The following is a 22,700-nucleotide window of genomic DNA, read 5'->3' on the forward strand; positions in this document are numbered from 1 at the left end:
ATGACTATGTGGTGGGCAATGGAACCATGGATTGTGTTGATATGGTGGAGGTTCCATTGCACGGGTTTATATCCATCTAGGATTAAACAACAAATGTCGCCAGTGATTCTTGTGCCGTAATACCCATGTTAACCATAAGATCCGGAGTGGGACGGAGTAGTCAAAAGTGTTTCCACCTCTCGTTCATCAACGGATGCGCTTTACCGTAGACACTTGTATCTGTCAGGGCAAGCGATTGGCTGGGGAAGCCTTAAGTCCCCACGGCATAGTCCGTAGACACTTGTCGCTCGAAGTGCAAGCGGTTGGCTGGGGAAGCCTTAAGTCCCCACGGTATTGCGGTCTATGATGGGTTGCAGCTACCGGCGAAGGAGTTTGGTTCGATCCCAAACTGTCGTCGTGGTCGGGGTCCACCCGTGAGTGGGAATAATGGGACCGGCGAGGACCCAGGGTCGGGGCATGCAACAAAGGGTGGGTGTTCGAGGTAAGCGGAGGAACATGATTGGCTAGACCTTATACCGGGCCTCACACCGAAGGAAGTGTGGACGGAAAGCTGCCCGGTTGGCACCAAGGTTAAGATCTCTTATGGGTAAAGCAACACACCTCTCAGAGTGTAAAGAACTGTGACCTGTCACTCCCTGTTCCGGGATGAGGAACTGCGAACGCTGCCGGAAAGGAGCTCCATGAAGTTCTAGTAAACCGGTGAAGGCTGACGGACATAGCTCTTTGAAATAAAAGCAATCTCTTGAAGAAATGTTTGTCAAAACTTGCATTGGTATTAGACTTTCTGGTCTAATATCGTAGCTAGTGCATTAAACACCTCTTATCTATAATGAACTTGTTGAGTACGCTCGTACTCATACCACTCTTAAATCCCATGCTTAGATTGTCTGAACCGTCTGGAGGAGGACTACGACAACACTGAAGGAGCCGAGATTATCGGCTATGATGAACCTGACCTCTCAGGAGGAGTTGAAGGCGTAGACTACATCATCGTCTACGGATCTGGGGAGGCTTCCGGAGGAGAACAAGCCTAGAGATATCTGAGGAGTAGTAGTAGCCGAGCAGCACGAACTCTTACTATTTAGCTGCTCGATAAAATAAATATTTAGTTTAATGAGACTCTGGTATTGTAAGTTAAGTTGGGTTCGCCTCGAACCCAGGAGTTATCCTCTTAGGACCCAAGAGGAGCTCCAAGACGACGTGTGTATGTTCATTGTAATAATATGTGAATGAGTTATGGACCTGCTATGTTCTGTTGTACTACTCTGAGGGATGTAACATTTGCGGAATGGTACTTCGTGAATGTTATATCAACGACTGGCATACTACAACATGCAGTGGTATGCAGGGTCACCACATATTGCTTTGGATTGAGCGGAATGCTAGGGTGTTCGAGGACGTTGCGACCCCGGACGGTGTATTGCTGGATGGTATTGTTCAGGAATGGAGACTTTGGCTATCTTGTAGGCCTGGGTTTGTGAGAGGTGTTTGCTAGAGTGTTGGCTACCGAGTGGTAGCGTGGTGGTGGGGTTCCAGTCTTGTGGAACATGTAAGCGATCCTTCTTTCTCATTAAGCTTAATAAAATGTCGCGCAGATCTTTTGAGGGTTCTTGAAAAATTACAATTTTTTTTCTAAATATTCACTTACACTCTCTTGGGAAGAAAACTTTTCATTGACTCCAACCTACTACTGGAACTCCTTTGTTTTTTCTTGTGGTGTCAAACACTTTTTGATCCAAATTCTTGTTAGAATTCTGGAGGCGTGTCAATCCTCCCCTGTCTTTCCTACTCGTATGTTTTGCGGTTCATGTTAATCAAAGAAGCGCTAAAGCACACCATATAAACTAGGGACCCACTAAAGCTAAGTTAAAACATGTCAGTCCTCCCCTGTCTTTCCTACTTATTATCAATCACAATGTAATTTTAGGCTTATGATATTTCTTGGTCATTAATCAGTAAAGAGAAGGGAGATAACTGACTCATATTATGCTTACATAACTTTCTTGCAGAGGAAATGTGATGTTGTTTAATGAACCTACTAGAAAAAAATGGATATAGAAATTTCACCCAAGGGATTAATTATTGTTATGGGCTACGATAAGAAATTATATCTTTCAAGTGATAATAATTTTGAGTAGGTTACATTGGGATTGGTAGCAAGAAAAACTGGTACATTGCTTTGCATAACATAACCGGTTTGGCCTCCGATGCGATACAACAAGATCCACTCCTAGCAACGAAGAGAGATATTAGAACTTAATACATACACCGAAATCGATCAATGCAGAACATGTCAAATAGAAAGCGCCCCAAATAGGAGTAGGCTCTTTTCGATGTGTTTCATGAGGGCCAAAACAATGCCGTTGTCTCTTCGATTCATCTGATTTCTATGTCTCTAAGTTTCGCAGGTGAGGACCATTAGATGATGTGCTTCATACAAACCTTAAGATGTGCATCATTTATTTTGTAAATATTATTATGCAGTGGGAGACACCTTTCTATAATTGTGTAGGGTGTAGGCTGTAGCAATGTGTCGAAAAGCAATTACAGTAAATTTACAAAGAAACACAAGACACCCAAGAAAATATCACATTGTGTAGTGCCTTGCAACTTGCATATTTGAACCAAAAAAATCACAATCAAAAAGTTGTGTCAAATAACATAGGGAGGGAGCACCATACGTGTCACCTATCCCCTTCCTGCCGACCTCCGCGACAGAGACAAGCCCAGCAGCTAGCTAGCGCAAACCTCTCGAAACCCCAACCGCTCCAATCCGGACACCCTCCATCCGCCTCTCGAAACCACGATCACCACACCTCAGCGTTCCTCGTCCATGAAGCCCTAGAACACCCGCCCCCGGCGGCGATGGGCCTCGCGGACGCGGCGCGCGCGCGGCTGCTGGGCGCGCTGCGGCCGTGGCTGGCGGCGGACCCGGGGGAGCTGCGGGTGGACCTGGGCCCGCTCCGCTGCCGCGCCGTCGCGCGCGGGCTCGACCTCGGCGCCGCCGCGCTCTCCGCGCCGGGCCCCTCCTCCTTCCCCGCCACCGTCGACCGGGCGGCCGTCGCCGAGGTCGAGCTCGCCGCCTCGCCCTGGGCCGCCCCCGCGCTCAACGCCGTCCTACGCGGCGTCCACGTCTCCCTCACCCTCAGGTAATTTCTATTACCCCGTGCGGTCGTGGCAATGCATATGCATTACTGCAATACTGCTTGTTCTGTTGGGGAGGAACTAGGAAGTACTCCCTATGCCTTATCCTCACGCTGGCTGGATGTTTGCTAGAATTGTTTTCACTCCATATAGCATGGTGTTCGTATGATATTATCTTATCACGAAACGGATGGCTTAAATGGGTCAGTGATGAAGCAGTTTTGTGTGTTTTGAAGGGAGCCCGCGCCACGGAGGCAGCGGCCGGACATCAAGGAATGGATCTCCAAGGAGAAGAAGCGGGTGATTGCATCAATGGACCCTCAGGTGCGAAGTTCGTGCTCACGCTATCCCCAGCTGCAAGTGTTTTTTTTTTCTGTTTCTAAGCTCAGTAGAACGAGAAGCAATTGTTGATCACAAAGCACCCATGGTCAAGTCTTTTAGCCTTTTCTTCTTCTAGGATGAGTATTTCCTGCCAATTCTCTGCGATGGCGGTGAGAATTCTACATGCCTTAGTGATAACGACATGTACATGCACTAGCATTATGGTGGAACAAAAATGTAACCGCTGAAGCAAGAAGTTGACATTTGTGCTTTGTGGTTCTGTTACCCCTGCTCCATGTATCTGCGTTGCTACTAAATGACAAATAGGTTGCGGTCAGCTTGCTGAACTGTCAAATGTTTTTTTTTTTTTGAGAATTCGCCTACTGGCATTTATTCAATCGGCAACATATATTCTAGCTGAACAACCTCAGCTAGAAAACCAGGGATACAGTCATATGAGACTACCAAACTATCTTGAGATAGCGCAACACTGGCACATTAGTGTGCCACCCTGTTAGCTTCTCTTTTTACAAAAGGAAACGAAAAACCCTGGAAGTTTGAGACTAAAACTTTCATCTCTTTAAACATCTGGGAGCACGATGATCTCTGCTCCTTCTCTCCACTCCATGCCGAAACAATGTTTAGGCAATCTGTCTCGATCTCTACCTGAGACCATCCTTTCGAACAGGCCAACGGCACCGCATCCCTGCAAGCCAACACTTCTGCTATGAAAGGATCAGTAACATGTTTGTATTGTCTACCCTCTGCACTAATAAAGCAGCCATTCGAGTCTCTGGCAATTAAACCTGCCCCAGCTCTTGAATTTAACACACAGATGGCACCATCAGTGTTAATCTTCATCCATCCACTAGACGGTCGTTTCCACTTAGGAGCTATGCATTCAGAAGTCCCTTCATTCGTCCCTGGGAAATCTAATGTTTTGATAAATTCATCAACTAACTCCATAGATCTCATCGGCTGATACTTAGCCTCCCCGTGGTTGAATTTATTTCGACTGCCCCATATCGCCCACATCACTGACACTGCTACTGCCGCATCTTGTTTCTTGATCAGAGACGCATCAAGTATGTCCCTTAGCAGGATTCAGTCTGGGCAATTTGACTCCAAAGAAATCCTAAGCAGCAATCCAAAAAAAAAATCGCATGCTCACACTCCACTAACGCATGAACTGTCAAATGTGATACCACTGCTTTGTGTACTTGTACATTGCCAACAACTTAGGTTAGGAAAATCAGTCATTCAGTTAGACTGCTGCGTGCTTATCTTCTGTATGCAAAGTTCCGTCTGTGTTAATCATCACTGACACTCATGTTTTTACGTTTGCTATTTTTTTTTTTTGATTAAAAATTGTGGCTTGTACTTTTTCTTAGGGTGAAATGTTGCATGAGATGATTGAAGGCATAGTTAGATCCCTGGAAGATAAGGTTACATCGGTATTTTCCAGTGCACTTCTGAACTGTAGTCAGGTGCGGATTGATGATATCACAATACAAGTACGATATCTTGATGACTCCCATGTTTTGGTATTGAGGGCAACCGACTTACAGTTTGGCCCTGAGCTTGTTTCTCGCAGTTCTCTGTTCAGAGGATTAGTTGGGTCTTCTATATCATCTAGAAAGAAGAATCACCTTCTTGTTAAATGTGATGATTTTGAGTTTATGCTGAAGGAGAATGATCGTACAGATGGCACTGCATCTTTCACCGGCTTGTCTGCTTGTGTTAATTTGAATAATCTCCAACCTGCTGATTTTAGCATCCATGTTCCTAATGCATGCTGCAAAATTTCACCAAAAGCTATTACTTCACTGATGGTAGTATTGGATATTACGAGCCAAAAGGAAGACTACGGGATTAGGAGTGGTCGAGAGCTCTGGAAAATTGCTGCGCAAAAGCTTGACAGCTCAATAGTGGGCCAAAGATTTTCTTTAAGCAAGGCCTTAAGATGTGCTACTTTCTGGCAGTCCTATGTTCATGCTTATGTGTTGTTGCTATCATTAGTCGGATATCCCTCTGACAAGGTAATAAAGGAGAACTGCAGTAGGGTATCAAGAAACAGGAAAGTGTTGGAAGCTATCAGAGATCACTGGGTAAATGTGCTTGAGTTGGAGGAGAAAATTCCTGTTGAAGCTATCGCTAGAGCACGTCGTGTTGCACGTTCAAAACTTATCATGTCACAGCAGCAGAACAAGCAAGAATCATCAAAAACATTTCTGGTTTGTTCTATGATGAAAATTCTATCTCCTATTTTATGTTTATGGAGGTTTCTTGTATTCATATTCTGGTCAGTGTGGAGAACTAGGGATTCTGGAAATAAAGCACCTAGATCCAGCGGAAATAATTTTCCTAGCGTTTCTTATGATTCAGACATGGAGTTTCAGTTCAGTGTCCACCTTGGGGAACTCTCCGTGATCTTGTTACCTATTGCTGATCACTTCACCAGTATAAAAAGGTTGACCAATGGAAGGAGGAGTTATCGCGTCAATTTACCTTCGATGCATCTTGTAATGAAATCATCATGCTTACTTTACTCAGCTGGTTGCACCACACAGTCGTTGTTTTTTGTTGTTGGGGAACTGAAGACTTTCCTCGCTGGTGTCCCAAAGTTGGTACGAGCGGATAATAGCAACAAACCTAGTAGGAATTCATCTTTTAAAACATCAGAGTTTGCTGAAGACACTGATTCTAAGATGATCCTCTGGAGTGATCCTGCCAGTATGCACCCATTTTCCAAAAACCAAGCTGATGAATTTTCCCACAGTGATGATTCTACCACTGCTGTTCTAGGGAGTGGTATGGAGGAACTATGGAGGGAATGGATGGTAATTAGCACTGTATACAATAAATCTGGTGTGATGCATCATGAAAAGCCTTCTGTTATTTTTGAACTTAAATCATATGTCATCGATCCTTACAAAAGTGCGAGTGGGTTTCAGCAATGTAGATTCACAGTCGGGAAACTAAACCTAGATTTGGATTATGAGTGTGCTTCATCAACTTATATGCTGCATAGACAGTTCATACACTACAAACAGCTGAAAGAGCTAAACGGAAAGTTACCAGACCTTTCGAACAGTACTGGTGCTGGTGTAACTCCTACAAGTGGATTAGGTGATACATTGAGATCATTGACTCAGAGAATGAAAATTGTGATGTCGGATGCTATTCCGGAAAATACCCTTCATATTGCAGCACTGCTCGCCGGTCCCAGTATCCGGATATCCTTTGACAAAAATAATTTGTTACAAAATTGCAAAAGTAAGTTTGTGCCCCTGTTTTCTCAGATGAATGACAAGTCCTGCATAGTTCTCAGTCTGGCATATGTGGAATGTGCTATGTGGCCAGCATCTCTGTCTACTCCCCTGAGATCTAATTCATATGTCAAAGAAACACATAATACATTTTGTGAGAAGGCAGTGCAAGAACCTGCCTATCTTGCAGCGGAAAGTAGTGCAAGGCATTTTTATTCAGGGAATATTGTGTTGGATGCTTACTTCAAATTGGCTGGCTTCTCTCTTCTGATAGATAATATAGAAGCCAATCAGCAGTGTCATGTTTTTGGACCGATGTCGGCCAATTTCCAGCTATCAACAGACAGGTAACATTTCAACCTTGCATTTGCATGAACTTATGAATCTAAAAGTATTTTGGTTCAGTATGTTATCTAAACTTTTCGTTTTATATTTGGGGGTCTTCTATGAGGCATTGAGTTCAAAAGGTTTTCTAGGAGTTGTGTGAAATAGCGTTAACTCCAATAAGTTACAACTAATATGAGAATTCATACTTTCAATATCTTGTATATATTTTAAAATTATTCCTCAACTCTTGAAAGTCAGCAATTTTACAATTAATTCTTAAATCCAAAATTAGCTGTCATGACCTCAATTTGCACGAGTGAGTGTGTTTCAGTCTTTTTTTTTTGTTGAAAATCCTTTTTGTTGACAATCCTTTTATATGTACACCTTACAGGAAGTATGTTTATTCCTTCTTTGTGGCTAGAAATGTTCTGTCAATGAACTTAGGTGGAGGAATTGCTGGCTGTATAGCTTTGTTCTACATGGACGAACTGTTTACAGTTTGCCAGGTAAGTGTGTGTGCATAAGTTTTCAATTTTTCAACAGTATTGAATCTAAGACATTTTATATAATCTTTTCAGTAAACATAGTAACATATGATATTATGTTACAGGATTATTAGATGAGTAGTCATACAAGAACTAAATTGTGCACGACTTGGATGAACAATCATGTCAGACTCCAAATTATGAACAACAAATGAAAGATCTTCCTATTTCCATCACTGTTAATTTTTTATGTGCTTGGTATCCTATCCCATGCCTGTTGTTGTGGTTATTAACAGTATGTCATCATTACAGCTTGTTGAAAGCATGCAGTTGGTGGCATTGAATTCTGACTTGGTTAATGTTAAGTATTCTGAAGATTTTATTGGAAGGCTAGTATCGTTTTGCAATAAAAATACTACGGGGAGCACAAGAGATCTTGGTGTTGATATTATTTCCCAGGAAGCACCATTCGACTCTCATACAGAACTCGTGGTCGAAGTGGAACTTGAATTGGAATCAACATGCATCATCTTTAGTGCTTCCCGTGGTGGACTTTTCCCAAATCCTGCGGCCTTTGTCAACAATATCATAACCTACATCAGTGGCTCACCCATATTTGAGGGCATATCAACACAGGAATTGCTTGAAATGTTAGCTTTGGGTGTTGGGTTCTGCATCAGAAGTTCTTCTCTGAAACTTCTGCTTGGCGGACAAAGTGCAGACATCCATGTTAGTATCTCTGGAATTCAGTCTTTGATAATTGAGAACGAACTTGAATGCACAACGGCACTTGATGGTTTACCATATAACAAGAACCAGTTGATTATAACAGAATGCATCTTTCATGTGTGTATTGATCCCACTAAAGACAGGTTGACCAATGAGGAAATAGAAAATGAATCTAGAAGTGGTCGCATTTCTGATTCTTGGGGAATTTGCTATTCTATTGAAATTGAATTTACTGAGATTTATATTGGAGACCGCAGAATTCATAAGTATTTAACTGAAGTAAATCAGCCCAGCAAACAGAAGATCTCTCTGGTGATCCATGATAATCTAAAGATTTTCAAATGCAAAATCCAGGTGCAGCACCCTTTTTGAATTTTTTTTGCTACTTTTAGATAAACATTATTTTTTCTGTGCAATATCAGATGTTGTTTGTACAAGCTTCTAATAATTGTGTCATTTGTGAGATAAAGTGTTCGATTTTCTCTCTCAATTGTTCCATATAGCATATTTTCTTATTGTTGTGATACTAAGACATTCCTGTTAACTACAGGGTGGCTTGATATTTCTTGAAACAATGCTCTTAGCTAAGTTAGTTTCCTGCTGCAAATTTTACTTCTGGTTGCTTATGGATCTCCCATTGTGTGCAACTTCAAATATAGCCGAAGATTCAGTAACTGCAGTCTCTACAAGAAGTGACCCTAATGTGAGGAACACCTATACAGAAGGGGAAGTATCACCTGTGTCTGTAGTTTTTCATTCACAAAGTGAGGAATCCCAGTTGAGTGCTGTCAAATGTCTAGATATTGATTTATCTCGGATTTCTCTTACATTTGCTGTGGTGGATGAATCTGGTAACTGAGTTCATAAACTTCATTCTTTAATGCACAGCCAAGGAGAGTTGCAATCTTTTTTCCTGATAATTTAATCTTCTTTCTATGCACTTAGGTATATATCAGGGATTAACTCTTGAGGTTGATGCAAGCCTTCAACTACTGAATTTTGGCATGAAGATGTTTTTTGAAGTGAAGCATCTTTCAGTCTCCACTATTAGTAGTATGCCCAAGACTACCCGTGAGCAATATAGAGATGTGCCAGCACCCCGTTTTCGGTCCAGCAAGTCTATTGCTCTTACATCTCAGTCTGAAATTCAAGAATATCTTCCATCCAACGGAGTGGATAATGCTACCCGTGATCGTGATGCTCCTCCAAGTTCAACTTCTTCCGTGGAAGGTTCAACGGGCAACACATCAATTGAATTTTCTTCACATAAGAGTTTTATCCTCAGCCATTTCTCTACTTCTCTTAAGATCGAGAAGAAAGAATTGGATGGAGATTCTAATTTGATGTGTTTAAGTGGTGATTGGTTTGGAAAGGGTTTTGTTTCTGGTTTGGAGGTGGCAATCTCATTATCAAGCATTGAGGTGATTTCCTAATCTTACCTGCCATCTTTTGGACAGTGGTTGGGATTTTGTTACTTTTTTTCCTTCTACCAGTGAACTATATCTGGAACTATGCAGATGATCTCTTCATTACTTGCTCCTTTTCAAGGAATGCTGAGTTCTACCTCATCTCAGAAGGAAATAGAGATTGGTGACACTGTTCAACAAGAGCAGCTGGATAATATTGATTATACTATACCTGATGGTAATTATGCTTAATGACATCAACCAAATTCTTATATCACTTAAATTCACTCTACTAACCCATGTATTTCTGCCATAATAGGAGCAATTGTGGCTATACGAGATCTTGATCAACAGATGTATGTATCAGTCAAAAAAACTGGAATAGAATATGAAGTGGTCGGTGCATACCATTATTCCCTTGCTGGTGAACACGCATTATTTAGGGTAATCCTTTGTACCTATGTACCGTGATGAATTTCTCACTTGTAATATTCAGCTAACCGGGTGCTGTAGGAAATAGCACGGGTGTAAACAAAAAATGATATGATATTATTTTCAGGTGAAACACCATAAGACATGGAGATCAGACACACCATATATTTCTCTTTTATCTTTACATGCAAAAGTTGATGAAGGCAAAGAACTGGCCCTTAGTTTCTCTCAAGGATCAGATTTGGTTGAAGTTTCTTCATTTGTTGACAAACCTTGTTCACTGTGGAACACATCTCCTCTCGGGTTTGATAGTTTTGAGGATGACGACGATGATGTCAAATCTTGCAAGGTTATCTCAAGTAGTTCTTACCACCTTGTGAACAAGAAAAACAACTATGGCATTGCATTTGTGGATGGGCTACTGGAATTTGTTAAAAAGCCAGGAAATCCATTTAAGGTGAAGGTTTTAGATGAATCCCTATTCTCGGATGTTGCAAGGCTCATTGTTCCCAATACGAACTTGGATGGTAACTCTTATCTAGATCTGGAAGATGAGTTGCCTTCTGCTCTAATGGATAGGTTGGAAGCTGGTGCAAGTTCACAGCATATAACCATGAGTATTGATAAGATAAGTTTTACCATTACCCATGAAGTGTTTGATACTGGTGATGTTTTTCCACTTGTCCAAAACTGCATAAGTGATATCCGTGTTGTTACACAAATATACCCATCCAAGACCAGGATTCTAAGTTCATTCAAAGTTTCAGGGCAGTACTATGATGCACGCAAAGATATGTGGTATGTGATGTGCTACTTTCTTAATAGTCATTGTTTTGTTGACTAATGGATTTTTTAGTTGTTCATTCGATGTTGGCTTGGAGATTGGAAATTGACTTATTTCTATCTAACGTACAGGGAGAACCTAATATCACCTATCACCTCCTATGTGTTCTTCCGATTTAGATTTTCCAACGAAGATCCAGTTACTGGACGTAGCAGGACACCACTCCGTTTTTACTTTCATTTAAAACAGGTGCAATGCTCTATTAATATGCTTATTTTGAACTAGACAGACCTCTTTTTCTGTAGCATGCTTTAGGATCTCCTTCATTCTTGCAGGTGGATATTTTTATAAATGAGCTTTCAATTGACGTGCTGCTTTATTTGGTTGGGAAGTTAGACTTGATGGGTCCATATGCTGTGAGAAACTCAGCTATTTTTCCTAACTGCTGCAAGGTTTGAACTTGAACTTTCCTATATGAATATTTTACTTTTGGGGCTTACCATATTTTAGGTTTTGTTCCAGATATTTTTTCCTGTCTTGTCAATAGTATTATTCTAGTTTACTGATGCATGAGCATTACTCATTACTGTTGCAGATAGAGAACAACTCAAGGCTGGCACTTGTATGTCATTTTCAAAATAATGGGGATGCAATAGTTCCTGGGCAACAGTCAACTTCAGTTTTCTTGAGGTTTGTTCATTTTGTTGGTTATCTAAATAATTTGTATTCTCAGCATCTTATCAAGGTGTACGTTTTGTACATTGTGACCAACAAATGGTGTATGACTATAATAGTCCTCCAGGTTTTTTGATCATAAAATTTATGGAGCATGCTTGTGATTTTAGTCTTTTGATTTTTGGAACCTCTTTTGTGCAAATTCTCAAAATAGGCATTCAGTTCTTGACCAAGTGTTTGGTGCCTCTAAATTATCCATCATTGTTTCTGCAACGACGAATCTGGCTTTCGCCCCATTTTTTCACTAGCGCTATAACTTAAGTGTCAGTGGACTCGCTTCATCTTATTGCATTGCTCCTCAAGTTTCTATGCCACTCTTTGTATTTTTTTTTGTCTTGCATGCTACTGTGGTTTCTTTGTTTTGCTATTTCGTAACTTTCTTCTTATGTTTACGTGTCCTACAGACACTTAATAGTTGATGATAATCGCCCACATGATCGGAGCGCGGTTTCTTTTTCTTTATTCAAGGAAGGGGCATTTTCAACTGCTCCAATCAATATTTCTCTCCATGAGCCTGGCATCTTCGCATGGAGAACCCTAGTATCATCTCTCAAAGGTACTTCTTTCAACAACTATATTCATCAACAATTCAATGCAACAGCATTGGCTTTTGGATTTGTGTTCTGCAAGTGGTCTAGGTCCTAGGCTTGGTTGCTTGATCCAAAGGCTCTTTGAAATATTGTCTTCTTTAGAGAATTGTTGCTATTTGAAATTTATTTATTTCAGATGAGCATTGTTAAAATTAAGTATATCTTCTTTACACATACCGTTACATTCTTGACATGTTCTTGTGGCGCACCTCAGCTTAAATGGGTTAATACATGTATTTCTGAGAAATTTACTCATGGACTTATACACCAAAAGCACTCTTACATACGCATTCTATTTGACAAATTTTGATTTTCTCCCTCTATCCCACAAAGAGTGTACTTCCAGCTTTCTTGGAAAGTCAAACTATCTCAAAGTTTGACCAAGTTTACACAGAAGTATAAAAATATTTATTAAACCAGATAGGTACTGTGAAAATATATTTCATCCTGAATCTAATGATACTAATTTGGTGGCATAAATGTTGGTACTTGTTTTTTTTTGTATAAACACAGTCAAACTTAAGAAAATTTTGAGTTTCTAAGAAAGCTGAAAGTACATTCTTTGTGTGACAGAGGGAGTACGTGACAACCAATCCATTTTGAGGGCAATGAGTTCTGGATTTGGGAGCTGGGACTGTATTGCATGGTCCTCTTTCAATTTTCACTTAATTAGACCACTAAGGCAAAAACATTTCATGTATTTTTGTCTTGTTAGAATCTGTTGCTTTCGTTTTTATTTGTGCAGTGGTGATGGTATTTTTATTGTAATGTTTTTGTTCCTCTGAGCACTGTAGATTCAAGGCGCTTCTCTGGACCATTTGTTGTGGTCAAGGTGTCCCAGAATTCTGTGGTAGGAAAGCAAATGCTTATGTTAGCTAGTGAATATTGCATTTGATTCTGTTCTCTCAGAGCTAATGTTGACTCACTGCAGGAAGGTTTATCCCTTTCAGTCGAACCTTTGTTGAGGATATATAATAAGAGTGACTTTCCTCTTGAACTTCGGTTTCAGAGGCCACAAAAAACTAATGAAGAAGCAGCGTTTGTCACAGTTAGATGTGGTGACATGGTTGATGAATCTACTGGAGTATTTGACGCGATGGATCTATCTGGAGGACCCAAAAAAGCGTTGATGGCTCTAGCTCTCGGCAAGTAACTGCACCCTTTCTTGGCATGATTATCATGTGTTATGCATGATGTGATATCTCCTGACATAACTGATATGTAAGAAAAAATTATAGGAATCAAAGGATAAAAAAAGTTCTTAACATCTATATAATTTACTAAATTATCTTTGTCCACATTATAAACATCAACTTCCATCTGCTTTTCTTAGATACTTGTGCAATGATATCAGTTGTGCATGTTAACAGTAGCATGCCTGGACAGTGGTATTAGCTTTCATTTTTATGATTTACAGATTAGTGTGATATATGGATCATGCATGCCATTCTTACTGAATTTGATACTTAACTGGTTAGTCCCACCCCCACGAAATTTAGATCTATTCATATATGTCTTCTGTTATATGTAGTCCAATTCCTTGAGATTGCCACCTTTTATTGAAATATATTCCTTTTTCCCTTTCTATAGTTTAGAGGGCACTTCTCTAACAGTTGTGTAATCCATGCTTCTTGAATTTCAGGAAATTTTATGCTGTCAATTAGACCTGAGATTTCCGAGCACTCTGATCTTAGCCGTGAAACTATAGTGCAGTGGTCCGAAGACATAACCGGCGAAAAAGCAATCCGCATATCTGGTGTCATAGATAAACTTAATTATAACCTAAGGAAAGCCTTCAGTATTGATTCCATGAAGTCTTCTTTCAGCTCTTTGAGTTGCCCTGTTTCTATTGATGGTCAACACGTAACGGATCTTCATTTCTTAATCCATACTCTGGGTAGAGATGTGCCTTTGCAGCCTACAAATGGTTCACGTGTATCTGGCAGAAGCGCATCGGTGGCATTACAGTTGCAGAGAGAAATTTTTATATACCCGACTGTCCAAGTGTACAATTTCTTGCAGACAGACATACATGTGCTTCTGACTGACTCCCAACCAGGTAAACTCTTATTTTATGAGCATCTAACCATTGAGGAAAGCAAACAAAAAAAATGCTAGGTTTACCGAGTCTTACATATTATGATAATGCAGAGAATATCAGAGAAGATAATTATGGTCTCGTCGGAAAGCAGGCAACGATTACAAGTGGTTCAAGTGCTTACTTCTATGTGAATCCTGCCATGTTCAATTTTTCAGTCACACTAATTTCATATGGTTCAAAGTCCAAGGTAGCTAATAGTGGTGATTGGGTGAAGAGAATGCAAAAGCAGACAGCTCAGGCTCAATTCCTTGATCTGGAGTTAGAATTTGGTCCTGGGAAGTTTCATTCTTCTTTAAGATTATTGCGTCAAGAGAAAGGCTTGCTTGAGGTAGAATGAGTCTATGGTTTGTTTTTCCTCTTATTCCAGTGATATCTGGTGAAACTGCATATTTTACGAAGTCGGAAGATTCAAAATGATGTACCCGATAATCGTTCTCTTGATTGTTCAGGTTGCTCTTTTCACAAGATATACATTACAAAATGCCAGTGACTACTCCTTGCTGTGCACAGCTTCCGATCAAAAATCACTACCTGCGTACGTGGTGCTGAATGTAATGCTCAGTAATTGGTAAAGCATTCTTACAGAATTAATCATACAGTGCTTATTTATTGCAGGTCTGTAACTGGAAAAGACAATATTAATCTTCCTCCACAGAATGGTTGTATTTTGTCCTCGATGTCAATGAGCTCCTGGTTTACAAAGTAAGCAATCACCCTGAGTTTTGTTCATTGTTTGGTAGTCCTTGATGCAATCCAGTAGTTCTGTCACAGCAGGCAATCTATTAGAGCTCACACAACATTCATTCAGTTCTAGTTTTATGTCACAGTTTTTCTGTAGATCACCAATAATTTCAGTACTTGAAATAATTTCAGTGCTGTCATAGTGTAACTCAAGCAATAATATTTTGCAATAAACACCAGGAAAAAATATATTTCAAGAGTCATTCGCTATTATGATACATGGCCAAAATGCACATACTGACCACAGTCAGTTGACTATCAACGTCTTAAGTCCCCTCTGTCTTTAGTTCTAACATGTAGTTCCTGCAACTTACAGAAAACCAGAATCGTGAATCAGTGAATATTTTCTCCATAACAGGTTCAGTGGATGATATGCATGTGTCCCATGAATAATTTCCTTTTCTTCTATGTTATTCAAAGTGTGAATGAATGGATGTGTTTTAATTGATTGAGAAAGATTACCACATCTTTTTTTAGATTGCCACATTGTGCTATGCCCCTATGATTATTTTAGTCATGTAAATGCGAGTACATGAAAGCCAGGAAAGTGTTCATTTCGTAGTGCCAATATAGAGCAGTATGTGTTTGAATGTACCTTCTGGCACCAGGTATGCAAACATGTTTATGTAAAATGACGATCTGATACATGGCAGGTCAAACAAACTGCGAATAAGCCTGCATGAAGAGAAAGGGTCAGAAGCTTTTATTGATTTAGAAGCATTATCTGGCTTCACTGAATTTTTTCTGGAGATCCATGATAGTGTATTGCCCCATCGTGTGGCAGCTTTTGGCATGTCTTTACAACCTGTTATTTATGGCTTGCCTGTGTCATCACAAGTCGTATTAATCGTGCCAAGATATGTTATCTCAAATGAGTCCGCTACTGCAGTTGCTGTTCGCCAATGTCTTGTTCAGGTGCTTCACTTTTGCTCTGGCAAATATTACTGTTTCATGATTACAGTCTCATCTGGTACTTATGTTTTTGGTTATCATTTGACTAGGATGACATGGATGGATTGACAATTGAAGCTAAACAGAGGGCTACCTTACAGACATGGAAACCTGGAAAAAAGCGAGAAGGAAACTACTTCGATTTGTTTCTAAAGAAGCACAAAAATATATCCGAGGATTCACACATATTTATCCAGTTTTCTCCAAAAGAAACAGGATATAGTTGGTCCGGACCAATTTGTGTTTCATCAATTGGCCGTTTTTTCATGAAATTTAGAAGATCAGAAGGCATGGAAACAGATGTTATTAAAGGAGACACTTTACAAGATGGGAAGCTGAAAAAGTTTGCTTCTGTTGATATTGTTCAAGAGAATACGTCTTTTGTTCTACACTTCACTAAGCCACCAAAGGTTGCACTACCATATCGGGTAGAGAATTGCTTGAATGAAGCATCTATCATGTATTTCCAGAAGGTATGAGTGCATTTCTAAATTCTATCTATATATCATACCAACAGAATTATAATGTATTGTAATATTATTGATAAATCTTGAATTTCTCTGGAATTTCTAGGATTCAGATGAATCGGATATGTTACACCCTCAAGACTCGGAACAGTATGCATGGGATGACTTGAGTTTACCCCGCAAGTTGGTTGTGCGCATTGTTGGCAAGTTCTTATCTCCTAATTCTCAAGAGTTATTGCTCTATTGAAAAATGTATTATGTGGCTAGTTATCAGTAACTACAAAATTGGTTACTGTCCATACTGTGCTGCACTAAGCTCCACTACTGAAATATCACATGCATCTGAGCACAAATTTGAAATATCAATGTTCTACAAAGCACAAAGCTAACAGTTATTCTACCACTTAGTTCTTGAATGGTAAACAGAAATTTGCGGACCTTACTTTTATGAAGTGAGTTTTATATCTGCAATGGAAATTTTCAGCGATCTATCATATTACGTTTTTTGCAACTGTTAAGGAATGTCGCAACTTACAATATTGATGATACAGAGCAATATATGTGATATGGATCTAGTTATTCACATGAATTCTTGTCTTGGGAATTTTTCACTGTTTGATAAAATCTTATCAGTCAATTCTAGTAGATATTTGTGTTTACGCTTTCTTGCATGCTTGGGTCAGCTATCTAGCCTAGAGAACAGAAGGGAGCTTTAGTTTAACCATGCGGCCTATTATGCATGTAACAGAATTTCCATGGTGTGTTCATCATGGTACCAGAGCATGGGTGAATACCCTATACACTTGTGATTCAGTGAGGTTGCCCCCTCCGTCGGAGGCCCCATCAATTGACATACACTGTTTTCAGTGCTGACTATTTTTTTTAATTATATGTCTAACATACTGATTGGTTTTCTTCAGATACACCGGCACTGCGTGAAATTAAAATTGACAAAATCAGTCCATGGAAGCCATTCCTGAAGATGCGTCAAACTAGCAGGCTCAATCTGGATTTCTCGTTCAGTAATGGACTCAGTTCAGGAAAACAAGGATATGATGATTCATTTGGACTGAGGGTGTTTAAGATAGGATATGAAGTGTATGCCGATGGTTTAACAAGAGTTCTACGGATATGTGAACATGTAGAGAATCCCAAAGCTGAGAAAGTCCAACGGCCTATAGCACGTGCACAGTTCAGAATTTCTTATATGTGTATTCATCTTCTTGATAAGAGCCAGGTTTGTTCGATTCTAGGTTTACCCACCCTGAGCATGACAGATACCATTTTCAATGTTTGAATCAATCTTGATCTGTTTTATCTCTTCATGTCTCCTTGTTGAAGAGCGACGAAAGGCTCCAATCACCTTCTACAATATTAACGGCAAGACTTCAGCATTTATCTGCTGATTCAGTTATCACAGATAGATACAAGCATATCTCTGTTGCAATTTATGTAAGTAGTGATCCTTGTGCCTTTAAATTGATGCTAACCACGCATTTGAACTTGATTATTTATTGGTGGAACCAAAATTTGCTCTAGTTTCTGAAACATGAAAACCTTGCAGTCATTAAATGTGGATGAAAAGTGGGATGGAGCTTCCTTTGGGTCAGTTCTCAGGATGAACAAACTTCAGGGTGATGCTCTCAGTGAAAGTATTCTTCGTATAGTTTTTGTACTCAATTCAACCAATTCCAGTGTCAAACAAGTCCACTACTGTGCCATAATTCTACAGGTAATATAACGGGTGTGCTTACATCTTGTTTAACTTAGTTGGTTGGTTCATTTGTTATTCACTACTATCACTGCCATAATAAACCTTCTAACTAACAAAAGGATGTGACAGCCTATTGATTTGAAAGTTGATGAGAGAACATTAATGAAGCTTGTACCATTCTGGAGAACATCCCTTGCTCCTACTGGTACACCGAGCACACAATTTTATTTTAGAAAATTCGAAGTACATCCAATTAAGGTGCCTTGCTCTTCCTTTCGTTTTGCTTCTTTGATTTATCGCATTACATTCTCAATGTTTACTTACTGGTCAAGTTTTTCTTATAAATCTGATGTCTGAAGATCATTGCAAGCTTTCGTCCTGGAAGTCCACACACATCTTACAGCTCTGCTCAAGAGGCTCTGAGTGCATTGTTGCACAGCGTTATAAAGGTACTTCTAAAACAGCTCTCAAGTTACGTTCAAATGACACCTTTCCTGATTTTGGTACGAATCTCGGTGGTAATCCATATTTATAGTTATATAAAATCCTCTCGTTTTACCTTTTCCTAGGTGCCTGAGATAAGTAATTCATCAGTGGAGCTCAATGGTGTTCTCCTAAATCATGCTTTGGTTACATTCCGTGAGCTATTTCTAAAATGTGCCCAGCACTATTCATGGTACACAAAACATTGTTTGTCTACAAACTATGGCTATAACTTTTTTCCATTTCGTATGGTGTTATCTGTTCAGTTTTGATCATCCAAATAGATACTAATCTTGAGCAATTGATGATAGGTATGCCCTGAGGGCAATCTATGTAACAAAGGGAAGCTTGCTGCTTCCTCCATCTTTCGCCTCGATCTTTGATGACTCTGCTTCATCTGTTCTTGATGTTTTCTTTGACCCTTCTGATGGTTCACTCAACCTTCCTGGTCTTACTATAGGTAAGATGTGTCATTTTGTCTTTGGCAAATGATTCATGGTTATTCTATTATCATGTGGTTGTTTCTTCAAACTAGGCTAAGTTTTTTTTTTTGAGAAGATACTTTTACTGATCAAAAGAGTCACTGTCCTATTTTGAAAGTTTGTTGCTACCAAAGCTTTAACTGTGATGTTCATTCGAGTTTCTTTCACTTATTATGGTGCATGTTCTTCTGAGGCATGACCTATGATATAGCCTTTCTTAACTTAGGCAAGCACTATCATAATATATTTCTTTCTCATCTAAAAATTAGACTATTTTGTACCTTGATATAGACTTAAATTAACATTTTTTTTATTTTGGCTTCTTCTAGAATGCTGTATGACTTTCCTCATCTGTGCAGGCATGTTTAAGTTTATAAGCAAAAATATGAAATCAGGTGGAACAAAGCGGTACCTTGGTGATCTTGGGAAAACTGTGAGCATCTGAAACTTTCTGGATCAACAATGATCTCCTGTGGATTAATGTAAATGTTTGATCTTATGTAGGTCAAAACTGCAAGTTCAAATGCTCTCTTTGCTGCTATCACGGAAGTTTCAGATAACGTTGTAAAAGGAGCAGAAACAAATGGTTTAAATGGCATGGTACAGACATACATCCCTCCCCTTCTTGCCAATTTCCCCCTTTTTTCTGAAAGGGATCATTGTATATGACAGTACAATGGGCTTCTGCCCTTCAGTCATAAAAAAAGTACTCTATTCCTCTTTCGTAGGTTACTGGCTTCCACAGAGGTATCTTGAGGTTAGCAATGGAGCCATCTGTGTTAGGGCAGGCTATAATGGAGGGTGGTCCAGACAGAAAGATCAAACTTGATCGCAGCGCTGGACTTGATGAGGTTCTGCCTATTCTGCTAGTATATTGTACTTTCGAAGCTTAGGGCTTCTGTTCACAACTTACTGTGAAATGACACTGTATTTTTGTTTAACGCTGATTTCTCACATGCCCTGTGTCGCTGCTCAGCTATACATCGAAGGGTACCTACAAGCTATGCTGGAAGTCATGTATAAACAAGAATACCTTCGTGTCAGGGTGGTTGATGACCAGGTAATTTCCTTGTACTATATGTTTGCTTTTGCTATGGACTGCACGCTATCATCACCGTCTTGTACTTTTTGTTGTTCGAAGAGGGCACATGTGCAAAACAAATGTTATTCTGCGTAATCTTTACGCTCTAGCATGGGACACCTCCTTTCCAGGTTTTCCTGAAAAATCTACCACCAAATAGTGCTCTCATAAATGAGATTGTGGAAAATGTGAAGAGCTTTCTTGTGAGCAAGGGATTGTTGAAAGGAGATGCTTCTACAGTTCGCTCTTGGCGCCGTTTGCGAAATGAGCCTGTAAGTTTCCTCTTGGCACGCGTCCGCTATCTTGAGGCATAGAGTCGGCTATTAGTTGGCAAAGATGGCGTGGAGATAATTTTGGACTTGTTACTGACTGCAGGAATGGAAGATTGCCCCGACGGTGATCACCCTGTGCGAGCACCTGTTTGTGGGCTTCGCCGTGCGCGTGCTGCACCGGGAAGCCACCAAGGCCATCGCCGAGATCACGTCCAAAGTAAAGCAGTCATCCACAGGTAGCGAAGGCGAAGCTGAATCCTCGTCCAGCGAAGGAGCCCTGGTGAAGCGGGGCAGGCTGTGGACCGTGGGAAGGTTCGCGGCTTCAGGCGTGGTCGCCTATGTCGACGGCCGGCTGTGCCGCCACATACCCAACCCCATCGCCAGGAGGATCGTGAGCGGGTTCCTCCTGAGCTTCATCGAGAGGAGAGACGACGAGTAGGCAGGCAGGCTGGTGATCACCACCTTGTGCAGATAGATGATACGTGGCCGCCATGCGAGCCAGCTCTGTACAGCAATTTTCCTGACACAAGAGAAAGCTTTGTACAGCAATTTTCGCCCCCGCGTGTTATATCCACATCTTTGTGCACGGAACGCTGGTCGGTTTGTGGTTTGTTGGGAAATCTGGATTTTCTCTCTTTTTTCGATTACAAATTTACAGAAACATACACACTATGACTCAGCATCTGCTGCCACATGTGCACTCCCACACGAGTGCTCTCGTTATTAACACGCTACTAGAATTGACGGGGATAAATTCACCAACACAACAAATAGAGCTGGACGGACGGCACATGCAGCGGGCGAGATGGAAGGATGGCTTCAGACTTCAGTGTCACCTGTCTCCGCCTTTTGGTCGGCAGGAGATCTGGAAGAGATCCGCATCTTTCAGCAAGCGAATTGCCAATGCCAGCTCAAGAAGCAAGAGGACAGAGGCCACACATGCCACAGTGGATCTCATGGGACCCACGACATTAGTTTGACAGGTAGATGATCGAATTCGAATTTTTCTGTGGCCTCTATTTGAAGCTGCAAAGATGAGGGGATTAGCGCATTGTCCAAAATTGAATCAGTTTAGGCATTTGCGATAGATGGTCTTCTCTTATCTTTTGTAAACATAAAATATGTTATGATTCTAGATAGATAGTTAGGGCGTGCATGGTCTTATTTAGCAATGACATGTAGGAGAATTGTTGAGTTGAGAAATGTTAAAATGGGTTTTATCTTCTCTTAGCTAAGAGGTGTATTTCTCCATTGTACGAGATGGCTTATCTAGGTTATGTATTTTCCAGCTTATTTTCAATCATGCCATAATTTAAAGAGAATGTAAACAATAATTGTTGAAGTTAAGTCTAAGAGATAATCCATTGTATAACATTCTTTTATCTTCTCTAATCGATAAGACTGTCTTATCGACCATTGTAAAGAGAAGTCATTGTTTCGTTTCTGTATCTTCCATTTCACATGTGACATTGTTACGAATATCATTACCCTTGCCCATGCTTTCGACAAGGTAACTCCAAACACCGCATGAAAATAAGCTGGAACTTAACCTCCCTTGCATGAATCATGTTGAGATCTGGGTAGTTCACTCCTACTAGAGCTGAAATTATAAGTTCTACAAGAAAAAGGAAACTTGTGTTCTTCAACCCCCCTCCTAGCCACGCTCGCATCGCCCTCCATGTCGACACCTTGGCAAAAAAACCAAGCATCGCCAAACAGGCCATGATGTCAACGGCTCCCCTGCTGCTGGCTTGGACCATGGTAGCGTCAACCCCGACACAGAAGGTGCCTAGACTGGAGATCAAGGTGACGCCCCCTGGTGCAAATGGGGCAGCGTATCTTGGGTTAGCATCTTGGACCAGAGAGAGATACAATGCTTGAAAACAAATATGTTTCTATGCGAACACCCAATATCCAGTAGAGGTAAGAGGACACTAGAATTACCACTAGACATGCAATTGTGAAACTCGATGTACCGTGTCAAGGATGTGTAGTCCTTGTTCTGCTCGATTCCACGAACAAATATGTTTTCCACATACTCCTTCGTTCTTACACCTAATGTATGGTGTCTCTGATGGCACCCACACATGCGAGGAGGAGCATCGATGATGGGCTGCTAGATCTGCTTATCCGGCTCCAGGACTTGCTGAGGTAATTGGATAGGTTTCCAACACATGGAAATAGTC

The 22,700-nt window shown here is 40.5% G+C and overlaps 1 protein-coding gene across 1 annotated transcript; it reads left to right on the forward strand.

Moving 5' to 3' along the window:
• The first annotated feature begins 2,781 nt into the window (after nt 1-2,781).
• LOC127298869 (uncharacterized) lies at nt 2,782-21,100 on the forward strand. Its single transcript, XM_051328728.2, has 36 exons — nt 2,782-3,149; nt 3,381-3,468; nt 4,857-7,081; nt 7,453-7,567; nt 7,859-8,629; nt 8,826-9,126; nt 9,221-9,696; nt 9,793-9,919; nt 10,001-10,125; nt 10,241-10,911; nt 11,029-11,146; nt 11,233-11,349; nt 11,493-11,587; nt 12,037-12,188; nt 13,017-13,072; nt 13,154-13,367; nt 13,865-14,281; nt 14,374-14,651; nt 14,773-14,858; nt 14,939-15,025; nt 15,718-15,979; nt 16,066-16,488; nt 16,589-16,685; nt 17,403-17,719; nt 17,824-17,934; nt 18,047-18,214; nt 18,326-18,454; nt 18,556-18,645; nt 18,766-18,872; nt 18,991-19,139; nt 19,521-19,594; nt 19,666-19,761; nt 19,890-20,012; nt 20,138-20,221; nt 20,374-20,514; nt 20,618-21,100. Exons 1-36 carry the CDS (start codon nt 2,866-2,868, stop codon nt 20,951-20,953), a joined length of 9,510 nt encoding a protein of 3,169 aa, XP_051184688.1. The 5' UTR covers nt 2,782-2,865; the 3' UTR covers nt 20,954-21,100.
• The last annotated feature ends 1,600 nt before the right edge of the window (nt 21,101-22,700 follow it).

The sequence above is a fragment of the Lolium perenne genome, chromosome 5 (assembly GCF_019359855.2).
Source record: "Lolium perenne isolate Kyuss_39 chromosome 5, Kyuss_2.0, whole genome shotgun sequence".
Classification (NCBI taxonomy): domain Eukaryota; kingdom Viridiplantae; phylum Streptophyta; class Magnoliopsida; order Poales; family Poaceae; genus Lolium; species Lolium perenne.